At 43.7% G+C, this 21375-nt stretch overlaps 2 protein-coding genes across 10 annotated transcripts; one reads left to right on the forward strand and one right to left on the reverse strand.

Moving 5' to 3' along the window:
- The first annotated feature begins 53 nt into the window (after positions 1-53).
- On the forward strand, positions 54-9518 carry FAM151B (family with sequence similarity 151 member B). 4 transcript variants are annotated; one of them, XR_003526214.1, is made up of 7 exons: positions 54-152; positions 299-424; positions 1568-1733; positions 3913-4164; positions 5368-5443; positions 5696-5831; positions 6794-6904. XR_003526214.1 is itself a non-coding variant. In XM_027634535.1 (7 exons), the coding sequence occupies exons 1-7, from the start codon at positions 83-85 to the stop codon at positions 6869-6871; spliced, it is 936 nt and encodes a 311-aa protein (XP_027490336.1). In that variant the 5' UTR covers positions 54-82; the 3' UTR covers positions 6872-9518. The 4 variants fall into 4 exon arrangements, 3 of the variants coding, with proteins under 3 accessions (XP_027490336.1, XP_027490338.1, XP_027490337.1); XM_027634535.1 differs by having other exon boundaries at positions 5368-5475; positions 6794-9518; XM_027634537.1 differs by lacking the exon at positions 5368-5443 and having other exon boundaries at positions 6794-9518.
- An 833-nt stretch (positions 9519-10351) lies between these two features.
- On the reverse strand, positions 10352-17432 carry ANKRD34B (ankyrin repeat domain 34B). Of its 6 annotated transcripts, none has more exons than XM_027634533.1 (2): positions 15667-17432; positions 10352-14343 (listed from the first exon to the last, which is right to left on the reverse strand). In XM_027634533.1, exons 1-2 carry the CDS (start codon positions 15720-15722, stop codon positions 12801-12803), a joined length of 1599 nt encoding a protein of 532 aa, XP_027490334.1. In that variant the 5' UTR covers positions 15723-17432; the 3' UTR covers positions 10352-12800. The 6 variants fall into 6 exon arrangements, with proteins under 6 accessions (XP_027490334.1, XP_027490335.1, XP_027490332.1 ...); XM_027634534.1 differs by having other exon boundaries at positions 10353-14339; positions 15667-17431; XM_027634531.1 differs by having other exon boundaries at positions 10354-15889; positions 17210-17431.
- Between the last annotated feature and the right edge of the window lie 3943 nt (positions 17433-21375).

Here is a 21375-nt window from a genome sequence, read left to right on the forward strand (position 1 = left end):
GTGGCGGCGGCGGCGGTGCCGGAACGGCCCCGCGGGGGGGCGGGATAGGCCGGGCCATGGCGAGCGGGACCGCGGGTGAGCGATGGCGGCGGCGTGGGCGGGCTCGGTCCTCGGGAAGCGGGGACAGGGGAGAGGGGCTCCATCAGCCGCCAGTGAGGAGCGGAGACAGGGGAGCTCCACCGCCCTGGGCCCCGCGGTAGAGGAGCCCAGGCGGGGCTGGGCCGGTTCCAGGCCGTGCTGAGGGTCCCGCCGTGTCCTCCCGTGCGGGCGGTGCTGAGGGATCCCCATGTCCCCGCAGGCTCTTGGAGCGAGTGGCCCGTGGACCATTTCCTCCGCTCCGGGCGCATCACGGCGCGGGACGGGGCCGCCGTGCGCTGGTTCCACGCCGCCAACAGCAGGGCCCGGGCGGCCGCGGCTGCGCGAAGTGAGTGCGGGACTGGCCCTGCCAACCCTTCCCCTTTCCCCTTTCTCCTTTCTCCTTTCTCCTTTCTCCTTTCTCCTTTCTCCTTTCTCTTTCCTGCCCTGCTCAGTCATTACTGTTGGAAAAGCCTTCCCAGGACCATCGCATCCAGCCTTCGTAGTGCACCGCCGGACCCAATAAACCGTGTCCCCAAATGCCACATCTTCACACCTTCTGTACACCTCCAGGGATGAGGACTCCAGCACCTCCCTGGACAGCCCCTTCCAAGGCTTAAACTAAACCTTTCCTGGTACAGCTTTGAGGCCATTTCCCCTTGTCCTGTCCCTTGTTTCCTGGGAGCAGAACCCAACTCCCACTGGCTCCACCCTCCTGTCTGGGAGTTGTAGAATGAGAAAATCCGTGATGCCCCAGTCTGGGCAGCAGGGAATTTTATGTGAATTTATATGAATATTTGGGAAATATTTATGTAATTCCATATGTAATGTGCCTTCTCTTGAATATCATGACTAGCTTTTTTATTAGTATTCTAGTCTAAGGAACTGTATGTATTTGATTCTCTGCAAAGCTGGTAGCACTGCCCAGACTCGTTATATAAAGCTGTTTTCTAGAGCTTGCAGCATTCCTAAGACTCCCATTCGCCTGTCTTGTATTTCAGCTCTCGTTTTCCTGGCTGGCTGACTTGTTTTTAAGTTTTGACTGAGATGGGCAGGTCATGTTTGAGAATGAGACAAGAGGAGTGCTCAGTCTCTGCCAGTGTTAAATCCTGTGCTTATCTTTACTCTGAAAGTATCTGTCTGGAACCCTGTTTTGAGAGGAAAAGATTTGAAATTTAACAAGAGTGGATTCACATGCTGGATGTCCATTTCTCTGTTTCTCTGATGAAAAACCCCCCATGTGATTACTCAGCCAAATGTATCTACAGAAATCAATTTTCACATACCTGTAAATCTTTAAAGAGTTCGTGAGTTAAGCAACCAGAGAAATGTATCTTTCATGTCACAGACAGCAGTTCCCACTGGGGATGGCCTGTGTGGAGTAAGTGAACAGAGGCTGGTGTGGGAAGAGTTGCTGAGTAATTGTTTCTGTGAAGCAGACACTGAAACTGTTGGTTTTGCACCTTAGAGCTTCAATTTTTATCCTCCCCAGGCAATGTGCACATGGTAGAAGCTGATGTTCTCCTCCGTGGTGGGGAGGGAGGGAAGGGAGACCCGATCCTGGCTCACCCCCCTGACACAGACAGTGACATCACACTGCAGGAGTGGCTGACACAGATGGTCAACACCAATAAAGGCATCAAGCTGGATTTTAAGAGGTATCTCCACAAAAAGATTTTTATGTTGTTTGCAATCTTACTGGTTAACAATTTTACAGGTGATGGTTGACCAGACTTTTTCCTATTGTGCCATTTTGTGTGATGCATTCCTTCCTAAGCAAGGAATGAGGAAACATCATCCCTATTAATAAATGCATCACAAGAATAAAAGTTTTGAAAGTGTTTTGAACTGCAAATAATATTTTTTTAGTTACTTCGGGCAGACTTTTTCCGTTGGGAAAAGGGAAATGGTGGTATCCCTCTGGAAGGCTCCTATCTTTGGCCTGATTTATTAATTAGATTTTCAGAAGTTCATTCAGAATTTAGCCATTAGCTGTTTCATTGTCTTGAATGGAGAATACACCTGAAAACCCCATGAGATAGCCTTGGAAGTAAGCTGTGATTTCCAGACATTCACTTCTGCAGCTCCTGACTTCATCTTTGTCTGAATTTCCATATTCAAAGTCTGTTTTGGCAGCAAGTTGCAAAGAGCTTCATCAATGCCTCACTACGCTATAAAAATGCAAAAAACTCCAACAGATAGTTGTAAAATGTGATTTATGCCTGTTGTTCTGTGTAACACAGTCACTATTTTTGTGTAAAAGTTCTCAAAAATGCAAAATATGTGGGCAGGCTAAATCAGTTTATTGTTACAGAATCTGTGTATGTCCGTCTGGGCAGAGAAGAGAGTAAAGCAAAGTAGGCATCTGGGTTTATTTCTTGTGGGTTTGGGGATTTTTTTTCTATTTTAGTTATTGTTTAAATTAATTTTAAAACCACCTACTTTTTGTTTTTCCATGAGGAGTTTACAGCCAACTGCAGTGATTTGAAAAAAGCTTTTAAAAGTATGTTGCATTATAAAAGTCTAGTTGTATAAAAGCATTTAAAAATACATTACACAGTGCAGATGGAGTCAAATGAGTGATAACAGAATTTGATGTTTGCTTTGGGGTTTTTTTTCTGTGTTGTTGTTTATTTCAAGAGATGCTGCTTTGGGCTTTTTTCTCTCTACAATACCTTATACTTTGTAGTACAAAGGAAGGCTCTTCACTGTCCTTGACAGATGTGAACTGTCCTGGCCTCAGACAGTGCAAGAAATGCTGAAGCCCACACATTAACTCAGACCGTCACTAATTTTTCTCCTGTAAGACTTGAGCTTATCTCAGCTGGAAAAACTGGGTCGAATTCCTGCCACTATACAAAAGTTAAAATATACAAAATGACTTTTCAGAGGAAACAATGCAAGCAGCTCAGGGGCCAGTTTTTGGCTTTAGAGCTGACCTAATATGAGAGCTCCGACTATAATGATTTTAAATTCCTGAACGTTTTATAGAGTGTTAATTCATGTACTGTAAGAGAAAAAAGGTTTTCCTGGCATTCATTCCTTTTCCCCATTGTTCCACATCTCCTTCTCTTCCAGAGTACTGGTGCTTTGAAAGTTTTGATGGGATAGAGGTAGAAAAGCTACTTGTGCTTTGTCTTTTGGTTGGAAAGAACAGTCAGAATACATGACTCTGGATTTTGTTAAATGCTTACAAGGTGTGCTGCACTGGTTGCTCAAATAATGACAACTGATATTTAATAATTTAATAATTAAATGTGGGGTGAACGTCTGACAGGCAGATTTTCTGTGCTGCCACACTTTTGAACTGTAGGGAAAATCATGACGAGGCATAAAGTGCTCAAATGGGTGTCCTTTCACTCTTTTAGTTGCCTGAAAATGTTCAGTTTGGGGTTTTTTATTCTCTTAGTATGGGTGGATTGGCTTGCAAAGGCGTGAAGGTAACTTTCAGTCTGGATCTGAAATAGTGATAAAATCTTTGCAATGCTGAGTGTGGCTGAGGTTGGAAGAGATTACTTTCACCCCTTGGATATAAACCACAGGAATATATATAAATAAATATATTTACAGTATCTATGGATTACAGGTCTCATTAAACAGAAGTGTTGGAGCCTGCAGTAGCTTCCTTTTTTAAAACCCTTTTCAAGCACCCTTCAAGACGAAGAGGTGACAAGCCTGGGGGGCTGTGAGGTGACACCAGGAGGTTCTGGGAGCAGGGGTGTGGCAGAATGGCAGCCTGAGAGGTGTAGGACAAGTCCCTGCTGGCAGAGGGTCGTCAGCATTCGCTTAGTGTCTGAGGAGGACGGTTAAGTAACGCACCCGTTCTGTAACATGCTCTACCTTCCCTGGTTCCCCTGGTGATCCTCCACAGCATGGACGCCGTGGGACCATCCCTGGAGCTGCTGGGGCAGGTGGAGCAGCAGCTGAGGAGACCTGTGTGGATCAACGGGGACATCCTGGCGGGGCCTGGTGGGAGCCGCCCGGTGCTGAACGCTCAGAGCATCCTCAGCACCATCACCTCGACCTTCCCCGACATCACCCTATCCCTGGGCTGGACCACAGGCTGGCATGGCCACCACCACGGGCAAGGTACATAGCTCTAGCCAGGCCTCACCCTGCACGGCTGCTTTTCTTCACATTTGTCTCTTAATTGACTCAACACAAGCTCTGCAACATCCTCTATTTGAAACTCGTAGTGAATGACATGAGAATGATTTTCTTTGCTGGTGTGTGAGATGCAGTGTGATCCTGCAATTACCTCAGTGTTGGACTGGCAACTGGACTGCGTAAAAATCTCATCTTTTTGTTGTTAAAATAAACTCTTTTGTTCTTCAACTCATTCTTATGCACTGAGGAGCTTCGGGAGACAAACCCCTCAGCCCCTGTTTCAGGTAGGTCTCTCCCTGAATCCTTGGAGGATTGGTTTGGTAATTGGAATTCTGGCATGTGTCCTGAGGAAGAACAGACTATCCAGAAATTTAAAACCCTGTCTGTGCTTCTTTTGATCACTGAAATCTAATTGTTAGTTAACCTTGTCTTCATTTCTATTGAATAATTGAATTTTTGCAGTGAATTTTCCAGTTTTCATTATTTTTGGGTCTTTTTCACAGTAGTCCTCTTTCTTGTAATTCTTATTATGATCAGCAGGGTCCCTACCAGCATTGTCTCTGGCCACCAGGGCAAAATTATACACTGTTCCAATTACTAATTACTCTTTAGCAAGATTTAGTATTTTGCTATATGATGCAGAGTAATTTTATTAAACTGTTCAGTGCTTTCTCTCAAATATTTTCAGCGCAGGAAAAAGTTGGTGGAAATATACATTGGAAATACTGAGTGACATTTTAAAATTAATTTAATGTTCTCTCCATTCTAGGTTTCAGTTTATGGTAATACTAATTAAGGGTATGCTGGAAGACTTGGGAAAAACAGCTCATTTGACTGATTTCAACTAAAAGTTGCTGTTTGTCCAACAAGACTATTTTTTTAATATTTGGTGCTTTTTTATTCTTTCCAGTCACACATTGCATATGAGTAATTGAGAAAAAATTTTTAACTGTTGTTTGTAAGATTTTCATAACCTGTGGAAACAAAAGAACAGTTAAATCTTATTTTAGGTAGCTGCAGTGCTTGTAAAAATCTCAGCAGAGGCACTTGGAGTGTTTTAGATTGCTTGATGTTTGCATTTTTTTAAGTGCAGAATGTTTTGTGTACTTTGTTTGTGTATAACTCAGTCCTATGGGATTCATTCAAATTTTTTCCCTAATTTTTCCTTCCTGTTTTTGTTTCTAGAGGGTCCCTGTCAATGTCAGATGAGTCCATACTGGAGTCAGTGGCAGCGAATTTAAAAATGTCACGTTCTGTAGCTGTATGTGAAATAATAGTGCAGCTACTGCAGAGGAAGATTTTAATAATCAGTTTATTTTCCCATTAATATTACCTTTCTCCTCTGTGATTATTTTTTCTTAGAACCATATGGAAATTTCCTTTCAGAATTCCACGATTTTCGCCGGTCCCTGACTTTGCTCATTTTGTGTCACAGCTGAATCACTCTGTCAAGCTCTGGGTTGGGTGGGGGTTGTTTGTGCAGGGTTTTTCAGTCCAGTGTTGTTCCCTGCAGGGTACGACTGGGAGATGGTGGAGGAGATGTCTCAGCTGTGCCAGGCCCTGTCCCAGCCCGTGACATTCCCTGTCAGGGCCGTGCTAGTGCCACGCTCCCTCCCTACTCTCCGCTGGCTGATCCAGCAGTCAGACAGGTTGGTCTGGGGGCCTCTATTCCCACCTGTCCTGATATAAACACAGCTGTTAAATTAAATACAACACACTTATTCCAGTGACATTGGAAATATTTTCCCTTTCAGTTCTTTAATTCCTTCAGCTCTCACATTGTTTGTTTCATTTGACAGAATTGGTCACTATTAATTTCTGTAAAATAATAAGTTTCCAAAAGCTTCTTTTTCATTACCTACAGTAAGAATTAATATCACAATATTACTGCATTAAGAATATGTCTTATAAATTGTGCCAGTCTCAAATATATCCACATTGGATACAAGCAGTATTCCCACTGAAATATTAGGATTTTCTCTTTCACCTTAGAATAAAAGTCATGATTTTTTAGTGGCATGATTAGAAGACAGAAATTCCTGAGCCAGGTTTACTGACATATAATTAAATTCTGATTTACCCATATTTTAAATTAATACGGTTTTATTATACAAAGGGGAACATTAAGTATATGTCATGAGGAGATTGTGGAGAGTAATGCTTTTAACTGTGGTTGATATTGTGGAGATTTTCAGTTTTTTTGAAAAGTTACATGCAATTAATGACAATTCAGTTAATCAGGTGTCATCACTGCACATCACTGAGGCGACAGAACAGAGCATGACAATCACCCACGTCTGGGATTGCATCCTATTTCCTGTTCTGCAGCTCAGCCTGTGACTATTGATTACTTTGTCAAAGCTTAAATGCTCAGCCTGGTAATTTCTTTGCTGTATATCTGCCCAAGATTTTTTATTTAACTACTTGCTTGTTTTGGCAGAACACTCACACAGATAACTTGTTCTAGAGGTTGCAATTTTTTGTATTTAATTACATTATTAAAATTGAGATATCATTGTTGTGAATATTTTTTAGGAGCTTATTAGTGCAATGTCTTTCTGATTTATGTGCTTTTTTCTCTTTTGCTGTTTTCCCTTTTTTTTGCATGTAGGTACAGCCTCACTGTTTGGACAGGAAAGGACGACATATATTCTGTAGAGGATTTGCTATCCATCCGAGAAAACTTTGATAAAAGTAGGGTTTATTATGACATTTTCGAGCCACAAAATTCTGAATTCAAAAAAGCCATTGGAATAGAACAGTAAATGCAAATCAGGCAATGCCTGACGTTACAATGCTCTATATTGTAATTTCTTTCAAATGTGAGGATTTCTTGTTCAGAGAAATGCATTTTCCTTGCCAGAGAAGCCATATTGAGCACACTTCTGGTTACTCGAGGAGATTTTGTACAACACTGGGGGAAAGGCTTCTCAAACAGAAATCCAGTGCCTTCTTCAGTGTTCCCTCCTCCCCAGGTGGGATCCTGGGGGCTCCACATCCCAGAAAGGGAGAAGGGCTGTTTGTACTGAGTTAGCCCTGGTGGAGTCCTGTGTCCTGTGGTCACTGTGCCCCATCAGAGCTGAGTGGGAGTGGGGAGGGGGCTGCAGGAGGGGCTGTGCCAGCCCTAGGGGTGATCCCGACCTGGCCCGGAGCACAGGGAGGGGTCCTGGCAAGGAGCACATCGGGCACAGTCAGAGAGCTGAGCTGTGACAGAGCAGTGCTGGTGCCTCTCTCAAGGGCTTGGAATCTCAGAACTTGTGTGTGAGATGTTCCCCTGCCATGTCTCTGGCAGCCAGAGAGCCAAGGAGCTGCAGAGAGATCAGTGATTGCAGCAAAAACAGCTAATTTCTGTGATCATAGGTATTTTCTGCGTTGTCCTGATTTTTCTGCATCCCTTTAACTGACAGGACTTCACAAATTTTCACAAGTGGAAGTTCCCTCTGAGAAAAGCCAAAACCCTGCTGACCACTGCAGGAAGAGCCTGACCTGCTTCATTTAAACCATTTGTTTTGCCCGTTTTGCTTCTACAGCCCTCAGAATTCACTCAGACTGAGGCACCAGCTGTGCGTTGTTGCCTCTGCCAGACATTACAAGCAATACAAACAAAAACACAGTGTCAGAGGAGGTTTTGATTTCTGGGTAAAAGCTGATGCCCTGAGCAGGGATTGCCATGTCTTCTTGTCCTCCTGTTCCCATTCCTCTCACATGGTTCCTGTGGGAATTGGGTTGATATGGATGTTGAACACAACTCTTAGTGCTGAAGTTAATTACAGCAGTTTTTGGTTCTTACATAGCCCTGGTACAACTGTGATAGAAAAATTAGTTACATTTCCTAATCCTAAATTTTGAAACATGGTGATTTCACACAGTCACTAAAATCCAAGACTCCCTGCTGTTACCAATGGCTCCTTTGACAGCTCCATCTAATAATTGTTCTGTGTTATTGAGGAGTAGAGCCTTCCTCATTTTCGTTACCTACTAAGGTATGTGTGGGTAAAATTAGCAAAAATTTTTCCATATAAGGAAGAAACTATCTGGTTGTACTTGGGATAGTTAAACAAAGTACTTAATTTAATTTATTCCACCAGGCAAAATGAGTGGCCATAACCACCAAAGGGTCAGGTTTGCAACTGTGATTCCTTTAATGAGATTGGGAGAAGTACTTATTTTTCAGCCACAGTTTGTTGCAGGCAGTTGCATTCATTGACTTAAGGGATTTCATCTCTCAGTGTTTTGGCGGTTTTGGGTCTACACAGACAGACTTTTCTGTTATTTAGAAACCTTTTTCCCATTGACCAGTTCCCACCTGAAGTACTGGGATTTGTTAAAAATCAGTAAACTATTGAATAAAAAACATCAGCAATTGCTAGAAGTATTTTTAAGGAAGATATATCTCTGAGTAATATCTGTGGATGTGAATAAACAGGGATATTCAGATAAAATTAAAAGAAGACATGATCTGGATTACCAGGAAAATTGATGTAGGCAATTTATTTAAGTCATGTAAAACTAGATTAAACAAATGCTAGGAATTAGTTCTATGAAGCATTCTTGTGAAGACAGAAGAGTTTGGCTATGTGGTGAATTGTATGGATATTCCTACATATCTAAATTTCTGTATGTATTTTTTACCCATAGATCTCTGCTAGTTCCATGTGGACTTGTTTATGTCAGTCTGGTCTGAGTTGCACATAAATAAATTCATTTGAATTTCTTACTCTGTGTTTATTCAAATGCTCTCCTAAAATAAAACGATTTATGTGTGAGGCTGCAGTGAGACAGTAATGGTGAGATGAAGCCAGGTTTTATTCTGGTGGGGGAGCCAGTCTGTGTTGTTTTAGCTGTAGCTGTCTTTTTATTTCTTTTTCTTTTACTTTCTGTCAGGGATCTGTTCCTTGTATTATACTAACACTGGTAATTTACTGCAAGTGCACTTTTAGCTTTCTGTTTCTCTGTGAATTTGAAGGACCTTAGTAAACAGATAAAATAACACGGTACAGAAGAGAGATGTCACTGTGTCCTGCACAGTGACCCAGCTGTGTCCTGTCATGACACAGAAGCAATGGGAGCAAAGCACAAGCTATTTGCTGGTTGTTTAAATGTACTGTGGAATGAAAGAAAATGCCCCCAAAGGCACATTTTTCAAATGTGTTGCTCCATCTGATGTTCTCCACATCTCCCTCTTCAGCATTCATTCGAAAAAACAAAAACCCCCCCACAAAACTCATCCTTTTTTTCAATTCAAACCATCAAATTAAAGCTGAAATTACACTAGGAGTCTTTATAACTCATTTAATAACTTGGTGATTGAATAGTCCCATCCTTTTCTTTAAGGGAAAAAAAAAGTTACAGTGTTGGGGAATTAAAAATGTTTGGTACTTGGTTCTGTGTCTGGATTTCAGGAATTTGGAGAATAAACTGGCCTGTGTACAATTAGAAAAAAAAATCTTTGGTGTTCAGTGTAAAATCTTAGCATGATTTTTAAATGGCCTTTCTAAAGTTACCACGTGGATTTAAAATACATTTTCTCATCAGTTGTGTGCCTGGGTGGAGCTGTCACTGACACGCATGGGGACGCTGATCACGTCAGTGCCACTGCCATTGTGTGTAATTTCCACATTGAAGGTCTTTATGACTGTGATGTGACATTGACTGAGAGTAAGAGCAGATGATTTTCGCTGCTTTTTCACCGGCAGGTGAGAGATGGGAAACCATAGCTTTCAACACCAGCAAGGGGAGACTCTCAGCCTGTAGTATTTTCTGTGCCCAGAGACAAAAAAGGAACCTGAAAGGTCTGTTGTTTTTTATCTCGGGTGCCTTGGGAAGTGAGGGGTTCTAACATTAGAAACTCCGGTTGTGCTGACCGTTCTTCACTGAAAAGAACATCAGGGGTGGCTGGGAAATGTCATGGATTAACGGCTTCAAAGATAGCACAAGAGCATCTCCACGACTGGAACCACAGGAAGCTTCCGGCAGGTGGAGAGAGCCTCTCTCACACTATACTTTGCACAAATTGAGCTATATTGGATTAAATCTAAGTAACTGTTCCCATTTTCTTGCATAGAGGCAACCTGAGAAATACTTCTAAGTGAGAACCTTTGGCAGTGACTCATCATCTACTGAGTGGTGAATAAAAGCATGTGCTTATTTCCATGTTCCCTTGGTGGGGGAAAAAAAAAACTTTTATTTATTCATCATAACAACATCAAGAGAACAAAGCTTCTTTTCTTTGAAGGTCACTTATAACAGTAATGCAAAACCAAACAGTAATATTAACCCTTCACATTATTTCTGCACCACAATTAATCACAAAATACTGGTAACACTACTGAAAAACTTCCCTTTCCAAGACACTTGCCATTTTCCTCCATTGTCCAAGTATTTTGTGGAAAAAATTACTCTTTCAGTTAAGGGAGCAATAGTCTCAATATACATAATTAATTTTAAAATCAAAACAGCATCAATTGGGTTTTATACCCTCAGCACAGATACCAGTTAGAACACCTGGTGATGGTAGATTTCTTCTAAAAAAGGACTTGTATGTTTTTAAAGATCCATTTTCCATTGCAAATATTTAATTTCGAAATGAAGAAATGACAAATTGCCATTTCCATTTTTAATGCCATGAAAACATTTGAAAAATATATTGTGTGTAGGAACCAATTTGTACCCAGTTAATACTGGCATACTCTGTTCCATGTAATTTCTCTGTCATAAAAAGATTTCCACATAATCCCTGCTTCTATCTGATGTACACAGGGGCTGATCCAACAACATCTGAAGGAAAAGGCAGAACCTGAATGGCAACAAATACTCCAAAAAAAGATATTTACACAGAGTATATTTATCATCCCCTTTGAATTATGTTTATCATCCCCTTTAAATTGTTTTTATCATCCCCTTTAAACTGTTTCATGTTTATCATCCCCTTTAAATTATCATATACTAAGTGCAAAGCTAAATAACATCACAGTTATTTGTTAGGCAATGTCAGATTCGGTGAACTTTGAAGCTGCAAGCAGACATAGTACTGACTGAGCATTTTCAGAAAAAAAGTATTTCAGTATACTGAAATTCACATTACACAGGCACAATTTCAGTACAACTACTTTCTGTAAACTATGACAACATAGAACACATTCACTTTTTCTCAATATTTAGAAGATGAGATCTAAAATGCTAAATGCAGACCAGTATCTATGGTATGCACACAAAGACAGAGCCATGTTTGGAATTGTAGAACACTAAAGGAAAGCAAAGAAAGATGGATTTTTAGATAGAGATGATAAAAAATATGCAGTAGCTTAGAGTCTGCAGAGGAGTGTTTTCTACCCCTAAGACATTCAGTCCTCTGCTTCAAATTAGGCAAAATGTGAATTTCCATCTCCCAGGTGAGTTTTGTCGTTAAAACCACAGAACAGTTTGGGTTGGAAGGGGCCTTAAAGCCCATCTTATTCCAACCCCCTTGCCATAGGCAGGGACACCTTCCAGTAGACCAGGTTCCTCTGAACCCTGTCCAACCTGGCCTTGGACATTTCCAGGGATGGATATTCTGGGCAACTTGTGCCAAGGCCTCCCCACACCTGGATTGTCTTTTTTTAGGTCTGTCTGAGCAGGAGGACAGAGCTCCCAAGCCTGTGTGTGAAGTGCCCTTGCTGAAGAACACTTGATGTGCCCCACCATCTGTACCCTGGTGAAAAGGGCTGTGATTGGGGACAAAGAGCTCCTGCATGACCTGGAGATCTCTTTTGGGGGGAGTCCAGAACTGTAGACAGTGACAGACTCTTGTTTAGATAAAGGCTCTGCCTCCCCCACCCTTCCTTTTCTGAGAGGAGCAGATTCCAGCAGGCCAGAACCTTGAGCAGCCCCAGGTGGCTGAGACACCTCACTGACAGTGTGAGCAGTTTGTGTCACACTCAGGGCTCATTGTGCTCCTTGTGGGCTCCTGACAGGGCTGGCAGGCTTTGTGTGCTGGCCTGCAGCACCCCAGAGCTGTGCACCACCTGCCCCAGGGCCAGATAGGCATCTGAAACATGCTCCCAGTCTTTAGCTGGAATTCCCTGGGCAGCACAGCTCTGCAACATGACTTTTATTAACTGTTTACACGGAGTGAAGTCATAGAAGCAGGAGACATTGCCTGTGTACACCTGCCCCTGCACACTAATGTGTCTGAGTTTTTTGGGTATTGTACAACCTGGACAGTCAGGCTGATGTCCAGCATCACAGTCAACTGTTTCAGGTTCCCAAACTCCATGTGTATGACCTCTGTTGGTGCAAAAAGAGTACATGTTTGGGAAAATCTAGGAGTCATATTTACAACCTACAATTACAACTGCAGTGCTTAAGAGGCATTGTGGGTTCAGTCTGTCACAGGTAAGTTGAAAATCTTAGAAAACCAGGAAAATAAATATTCCTCAGTTTGCAGAAAGCAGCCTCATTCATTAAGTATGTCTTCATGTAGTCTTTAAGCTGTTCGACTCATCCCAAGGCACAGAGCACAGACTCGCTCTACTTTGTGATATGCACCATTACAATCAGGGAGTGCAGTGAATATTTACATATCAAAGAGTTTGTAGCCCCTTATCCCCCATTAAAGATTCAGTAATTGCTTAACCTGCTCAGACTGTAATCTGCTCATACGGCCTCCTGCGCAGCAGATTGGTGTTTTTGGTCATCCTAGGAAAAGCAGGTGCTGCTGGCCCTAACTGTGTTTGCCCACAAGAAATCATCCCAGAAACTGTGTTTATGACAGTGATCTCTTGAACTGGGGGGCAAGGGTTCACACTCAAGGGTGGCAGAAAATCTGGCCTTGTCTGATCCAATGCTAAGGCTCCTGACCCTTGTCCTTCTGGGAAAGCCTGATTTCTGCCTTTCACAGTAACAGAAGGCATTTTCTCCAGAACTTCTCTAGAACTTGGTAACAAGGAGTGAGATGGAGAAATAATCTCTTTCTTTCCTATTGCTGACTTACTGTCTTCTGCAGCAGCAGCAGGACTTAGACTAGCAATTAACTGAGAATCAGAACTGTTGCGATCTGGTTTTGCGTTTTTGTTCCTGAAAAAACCGCTGAGGTTTGAAATTAAGCTGATTTGTCCCAGACTGACACTCTGACCCATGGGAATCACACTGGGGTTATGTTTCTCTTCAACAAAAGGAGTCTGATAGTTTATCTTGTCAGGTGGTGGTTTCCTGGACCCAGTTTCATCAGAGGTTTTGAATACATGAGCAGTGTCTTTCCTGTCAATATTTTGAGGACTGGTGTTGACTCTCTTTGATAAGCCAAGGCCACTGACTTTACAAGAGAGCTTTTCTATGGGAGTGATACTCTGAAGTTCCTGTGAAGAAGCGATTTTCCTCTGCTGAAACACTGCTGGGCAGCACTTTATCCAAGGCTCACACTCCAGCTGCTGCACATGGGTCAGCTTGAACCGGGCCTGTGTCGGGCTGGGTTTCATCATCAGTGACCCTGATTGAGATAAGCTGTCCTCCTCCCGTGGAGGATACAGCTCTCTGAAGCTGAATGGTCCCTCTGGAGTCTCACTGGGTTCTATTTCCGATGGGGAGGTGCAGGCAGTTGGGTACTGGCACTCCCCGAGCTCTGGGGGAGGCATGTTCAGGTACTGCCTGGTTTCCTGCCTCCCGGATGCAGATTTGTCCATGGTGATGATGATCACCTCTTTCCCTCGTGCCTTACAAGCATTGAGCAGAACCTCTAGGGTCTCTCTGTCTGCAGAGTTTATTGCATACACGAGAGCAGAGCAGTTGGAGTGGTCAGGCAGGCTTGGGTCAGCCCCGCTCATGAGCAGCAGAGACACCACCTCTGGGCCTGCTCTGCCCAAGCATGCATGCATCAGGGCCGTCTTCCCAGATTTGTCCTGGATGTTCGGATCAGCCTTGTTGTCCAGCAGGTACTTAACCATCTTGGCCTTGCTGGCACTCTGCAAGTCCACGTGTTCAGTCATACAAGCAACCATGAGGGGGGTCTCCCCTCTGCTGTTGCTCTCATTGACGTAGGCACCCCCATCGATCAACAGCCTGGTGAGGCGGAGGCGTCTCTGGTACACGGCTTTGATCAGGGAATACCCCTCCGGCGGCACCTCCACCACCTCCATCATCCTGCTCATCTCACCTACACCCTCTAAGGGCCTATAAAAGATCTGCCTTCCATAGAAAGCAAAGAGGTCCCCCAGAGAAGACAAAACAGAAAAAAAAAAAAAAAAAAGAGAAGGTTTAACTGTACAAATTGCTCCTGCAAACACCGTCATATTTTGAGAAAAGAGTATGAAGAGAAGAAGAAAAGTGTTCTCACCCTCTAGACTTCAAAAATACATTACAAACTTTAAAAAACACTTGAATATAAATACAACGTTTGTAGAAGGTTAGAGTATGGCTGTCACCTTTTTATTTCTGACAGTCTTTTGTACAATCCTCTGCCTGAGCAGACAGCATCAGTTCTACAACAAAAGAAACATTTGACAGCAGGAAAGTAAATCAGGAGATTTCACACAAAAAATTAAGAACTTAATGTGGCATAAATAACAAAAGGCCTTGTATGAATGTACACCTGCATACACACAACTAACACTTCTTACATGTGCTTGCTTACCTATGTGTAGGGAAAACCTTTAGAGAAAAAAAAAAAATCAGTATTTAACACCTGGCAGAGTAATTCCAATACAAGGGTAGACATGGATATGAAAATTACATTTGTTTATTTACAGTGTATTTCTAGAGAAGTAAATATGTTTAACTGCAAAGGAAATGAACAGAGACTCATTTTTATTCATCACTGAAAGCACTAGTAAAGTTTTGGTGATTAACTGAAGAGCAGTAAGTTCATTCTATTTTACTTTGAATTCAAAAATCAAAATATGATCTCAATGTAGTTTGTTCCAAAACTCCAACAAGCAAAACTAAAAGCATCAGATTTCCTCCCTGGAAATCTGGAGAGAAAATCTGACTTTGACTGGTGGCTGGGCTTTTCCCCCTATGTCTTGATAAGACATTTTTTAAAGGTAATTGCACTGAAATTACTTTAAGGATTCACTCCATTATACTGAAATTACAGGATGCACTACTGTCTATCTCAGCTTTCATTGAAGTGCAAATCATTGTTAGGATTTTTATGTATACTTTTGACAAGTAACATATACAAGATTTTTATAAAGTCTTTTCTAAAAGTATCCAATCAATTTGCACACTTAGGTTTCCAGAAACAAACTACAGAGAAATATCTTGCAGATAGCACACGTGTTGGAATTCTGATTGTGTTCTGCCTTGGTTTTGACTTACCTGGAAGTCCTTGGTGTTTTTACATTTCTTTCCTATTTATCTAAAGCGCTTCTGACACTTAACTGCTCACATTACTTACGCAATGGCAAATAGCTCTTCTTACATAGGAAGAGCCTTTTCGTCTGTAGAGATACCTTTTACGGCCAAAAGAACATTGAATGTTAAACAGGCATGGAAAGAGAATAATGCTACCTGAGGTCATGCAGCAGGTCAGTAATGAAGGTGAGGCTGTTTTTCTGACATCTCATCTAATGCCTCCTGTTGCTTAAATTTGCTGTTTCCATGGACTTTACCAGGACTGTTGATGTGAGTGAGGACAGCGTAAGGCTGGCCTAAGACAACAGCTGAAGTTTGAGAGTTAGGAGTAGATGGTGTTGCCTGGTCCGAACCTGCCTGGAGAAAGCCTGAAATGTTTCTGTGCAGAGAAAAGTGCAAAAAGATACATGAAATGGGGAAAAAAAAATCCACAAATACTTCAGAACCAGACACTATATAAACAATAGGAGGTGTTACAGATTCACAACAGGAACAATACTATGCAGAGCATGTTCCTGAGTGCTAGATGACAACTACGACTTCATCTGGAGAATCTGTTAATCACAGGAGAGTGCCTGGGGCTATGTCATCCTAAAATTGTCACTGTGGGAACAAAGTGCAACTAGACTTTCACAGGACCCACACTGACTCTAGGAATACATGTGCCACACCTGGACTGGACCAAAAACCTCACAGCTCAAGTGAAAGACCACAGTCTAAGCAGACCTCCTAAAAGAGTAATTTCTGTGATAATACATCACAGATGGGTGCTCAGTAGATTGCAATTATAAAACATTCCTAAATGTAATTAACTGCAATGTCAGAACGACTCCATGTGTTCCTAAAAGTAAACAGTCACTTCTCACCTGTGAAGATAAACTTTAAAGGCAGTTTAAAGTTTTAAAGCAGTTTAAGGAATGAGGAACTATGCAACCCAGTGTGTGATACTGAATCATGGATTGGTCTTTCAGATAACCCAAAAATTCCTGTTGTCCTTGTACAAATAATATTCCTGCAATGCTCTTTCTGTCTAGGAAGAGCTGAATTTTATTTTCAAAAAGTAATATTGTCCTGGAAAGTGCTCTGAGACAAAGTAGCTCAGGGTACCTCACAGCATGAAAACATGTTTTTGAATTTAACAGTCAAAATAATCACAACACTGAGGGAGGAAGGAGCACATCAGTGTTAGAATATATAGACAAATATAAAAATAACCAACAGTTTCATGAATGCGTGATATGAATGAAGGAGTTCTTGCAAAGTGCTCCTCACCTTTTTAATGTGAAAGCCCGATTTTCTGCCGTCTGTGTCTCAGCACCCTCAGAGTTAATCAAGCTCTCACAGTTGTGTTTAGAGAGTCTAGAATCATTCCAGTAAAATTGCCATTGATTCTCATCTCTGAAAAAATACTTGCTTACAGGCTTAAAGAGCATAAGCATCTAAATATTTCTGTGACTCTTCGCATCCACCTTAGCCCTGGCAAATTCTCTCAGTCAGGGTATCAAAAACTCTTTTTGTAGCTGAAATTTAGCAAATATGAATAACTTTTGATTTAACAAGAAATTACCGTTCCAACGCTGCCAAAGCTACTCCACCAACAGCAATCCCCCCCCCCCCAAGTTGCCACCGCAACTTGTAACCCGAGGGCTCCAAACAATTCCCTGAGGGACAGCCGGTGAAAAGCAAGGAAACTACTTACGGAGAAGTGGCAGCGCACGCTCTAACACCACAAACACGATAAAGCTATTAAAATGGCTACAAAACAGCTATCAAACGCCGTACCCCGTCATCCCGCCGCGCTGCCGGGGCAGCGCCGTTACCTGCGCTCGGGATGGAGCGGCCGCTCCTCGCGCAGCGCCGGGAGCGAGGGACAGCGGGACCATCGGGAACACTGGGACATCGAGCGCCTCCCCCGGCACCGCCCTCGGTCCCGGGCGGGCACAGCCGGGTGGGGGCCAGCGCCAGGCCCCCGCCCCCCCGCGCGGCCAGTACCACAGCCCCTACACGCCCCCAGTACCCCATCGGACCCCCCGTGCCCCACCCACACCCAGTCCCACAGCACCCCCCCCCACATCCCAGTGCCCTTCTCAGACTCTCAGTGCCCCCCTCGCACCCCCGGGACACCCCTCAGACGCCCAATACTCCCCTCACACCCAGTCCCACATCCCCCCCAGACCCTGGTGCCTCCCCTCAGACACCTAACACCCCCCTGACATCCAGTCTCACATGCTGTTATGCCCACACCTGCTCCCCCTCACACCTATCACCTCAAACCTACGTCCCCTCACATCCAGTCTCACATCCCCCCCAGTATCCCACCTCAGACCCACAATACCCCCTCACACCCAGTGCCACACCCCCTTATGCCCACACCTGCTCACCCTCACACCCATCACCTTAAACCCACTTCCATCCCCCCTCACACTCCCAATATTGCCCCACACCCCCAGTACCCCCTCATGCCCAGTCCCACACCCTCTTAAGCCCACACTTGCTCCCCCTCACACCCCTCACCCCAAACCCACACCTCCCTCACACCTCACTCCCACATACAACCCTGTTCTTACCCACCCCCTCACACCTCCTGACCCCCCCACATACCCTCAAACCTGCACATCCACCTTCACTCACACCCCTCACACGCTCCCTCAGCTTCACAGCCCCCACACACCCCTTCACCACCTGATCCCCAACCATTACACACCTTGCACCCCTCCACTCCCTCCCTTTCCCCCTGCCCTCCCTGACAGCACCTCCGGTCATTTCCCTCCTGGACAGGAGTGTGGCCACGCCCCTCACGAGAGGGACAACACTGAGGTGTGTTTGCTCTGCTCAGTCATCTCCTTCAGGAGCAGTGAATGCTAGAAACAACCCACCCAAGGACCTTCTCCACTACCACACTGCTTCCCATCACCCAGAGCGTGGGTTTAATGGCCTTAATGGGAATGAGAGGAAGCTGAGCCTGAGAAGTGCTTCCCTCAGGTATGCTTAAGTTTGACTTCTCGATAATTCTGGTCTAATTTCACTGGCTAAAATCCTGTGAAATTTCAAAGCACGGTCAAAGAACCTTCTTGATTTCCATACAAGTTTAGGGCACCTTCACAGAAACACAGACTGGTTGAGGTTGGAAGGGATCTTTGAAGGATGTCTTGTCCAACCCCCTTAACAACCAGGAACACCTGGAAGCCACTTGCCCACGATGACTTCTGACATTTCTTTACTGTCTCCAAGGATGGAGTCTCCACAACCTCTCTGGGGCAACCTGTGCCAGCACTTGGTCACCCTCACTGAAAAAATGTTCCCTGGTATTCAGAGGGAAACCCTTGTTCCAATTTGTGCCCGTTGGCTCTTGCTCTGTCACTGCTGGAAAGGGTCTGGCTTTGTCTTTGCACCCTTCTTTCAGGTTGGTATGACACCCCCCCAGGCTTTCTCTTCTCCAGGTTGACCAGGAGCAGCTTGTCTCAGTCTCTTCAGTTCTGACAAAGGTCCTGTGAGGTTCTTCTGGGAGGCAGTGGCTCTACTGAAATCCAGGTGGACATTACTCACACTCTCCCATCACAGGCCAGTCAGTTCATCACAGGAGATCATGGGGCTTCTCCAGCGTGACTCCTCTTGGAGCAGCCATCCTGACATCTCCATCACTCTGCTGTGACAGGACTTTCTGATGGTATCCCAGGGACTCCAAGGGTGTTTTGTTTGAATGCAATGCCGTTACCTGCAAACGCTGTTTACTGCAGGGGCTGCAGTGCTGCTGTTCTGTGAGGGCCTGTTCTCCCTTTGAAAAGGCACTTGCTGCCTCCACAACGTCATCTCGGTGTACAGTAAAAGTCAGCAGCTGAATGCAGCAAACCAAGTGGGGAGGTGGGAGCAAACTGACAGTAAAACCAGCCACCAGCTGCAAAGGGCTGTTTTAGGAGAGAGAAGTTTCCAGGAGGAATGTGAAGGAGATTTGTGCCGTGCTATTTTTTAAAAGTGCATGTCAGAATCAATGAGACCATCGTGACTAAGAGCTGGACAAATGGTATGAATAAGCCACTAAGACAAACAACATTCCAAGAGCAGGTTCCTCAGTTACTCTTTAACCTTCTGTTTCGAAAATTAAGTTGGGAGAATGGCCACAGATGTTTTGGGTTTTTTTTCCTATGGTAAGATTCTAATTATCTTTGTTTTCTTTTCCTCTCTGTACCTCATCCACATTCTTAATACTCAGTCTTTGCCATGCAGCCTTGGAAAGGCATGTGCATTGAACACCCACTCTGCAGGAGGTTACTGCTCTTCTCAGACCTGTTGTTGGGTGAATTATATGAATTACAGAGGCAGTGTACACTTGAATGTCAGCACTCCTGCAGCTGAAACATCTTCACTTCTGCAGTTCCTGCAGCTCTCAATGTGCTCTTCCTTATTCCTCCGTCCATCCTTGCCTGCATTGTGCTGTCGTGTTTATGACAGCCAACATGAATCATTGATCAAAAAAATAAAAAGTGTATTAAAGCAGCCCTTGGAAGACCACTTTTATGAAGATAATTAGAATTTTTTCTTATAAATGTCACCATGGCTACTTTTGGCTGGATATAAAAACAACTGTTGGTAACAAGAAGTTTATGTTAACAGTGGAGAAGGGTGAAAAACCAGAGCAGGGAACACATCACTGCAGCACAAGTTTTATTATAAAACATAGAAGATGTTTGCATATGCACATGGTATATTTATCACACTCCTTGATATCCTTCTCCTACATTTCACTGAGACTTGGGCTGGATGGATATCTGCCAGGGCAAAGTTTTGTGCTCACAGAATTCTAACATTCATTTTAATTGACCAAAATATTTGTCACAAATGAGTGTTTTAGGTCACTCAAAGAGTCACTGGCAAAGATATTGGCAAAATCAGGTTTAATATAAAAGTGAAAGTGAGACAGAATTTGTTGGCAAAGTTCACTCTACTGCTTACTAGATAATTAAAGCACACAGAGAAAAACTGGACCAAAATCTAAAATCAATCAATCTAAAACTAAGATCAACCAGAAATTATCTGCGTGGAAGCTGGGGTTGGGAAAAAGGTTAAGTATGAAAGGGTAAGGATCAAAAGGAATAAGGGAGACCCTCCCATTGAGTCACAGAGTTCAGAATGGACTCCCCTGCCAAACTTAGCCCTGGATTTGACCAACGGTTTAGGCCTAAAGGTTTTAGCAGTAGTTAAACTTAACAGCAATGAATCTATAGCCTAATTTAAACAATTTAACTGAAGATTCTATAGAATTTACTAAAAGCACAACAGTGACTAACTTATAGGCCTGACTTACTAATCTAACATACGGAAGAATCTGAGAGCAGCATTCCCAGCACATTTGCTGTAGCACATTCCACTTGCACGCAGACATGAAGTCTGTACATGTATGTACAGGTGAATGAACAGATTTATTTCTGCCAAAAATCCCCCTCGAGCTCAGCGAAAGACTCATATTGGTGCCTTTGCATCTTCTCCAGGGGCAAAGGACTGAGCCTTGAGGAGTTGGGGATCAGCCCAGGCTCCAGCCTTGGTCTTCCCAGTGCAGCAAACTGGAGGATTCCTGGCCCCACGGGGTCCTGTTCTGAGGGGGACGCTGAGCTGGGCACAGCCCAGAGCTCCAGGAGAGCTGCCACTTAGGACACTGTTAGCGGAGTTGCAAGAGAATAGGTTTTCGTCAGAGTAACTTTCCACCCTTGACTGCAATTCCGGTTGGTGACTTTCTTTGAAAGTTCAGTAACAAAGTTGCTGCTCCATTCGGGTCAGGCAAGAAAAATAAATTTCCAAGGCAGTTCATTAAAAAACAGCAGCTCATTAGCCGGCACCCTTCCTGGGGGCAGGCGATGTCTCTGATGAGGT

This window comes from Corapipo altera, unplaced genomic scaffold, assembly GCF_003945725.1.
Source record: "Corapipo altera isolate COAL_440 unplaced genomic scaffold, ASM394572v1 61411, whole genome shotgun sequence".
Classification (NCBI taxonomy): Eukaryota; Metazoa; Chordata; class Aves; order Passeriformes; family Pipridae; genus Corapipo; species Corapipo altera.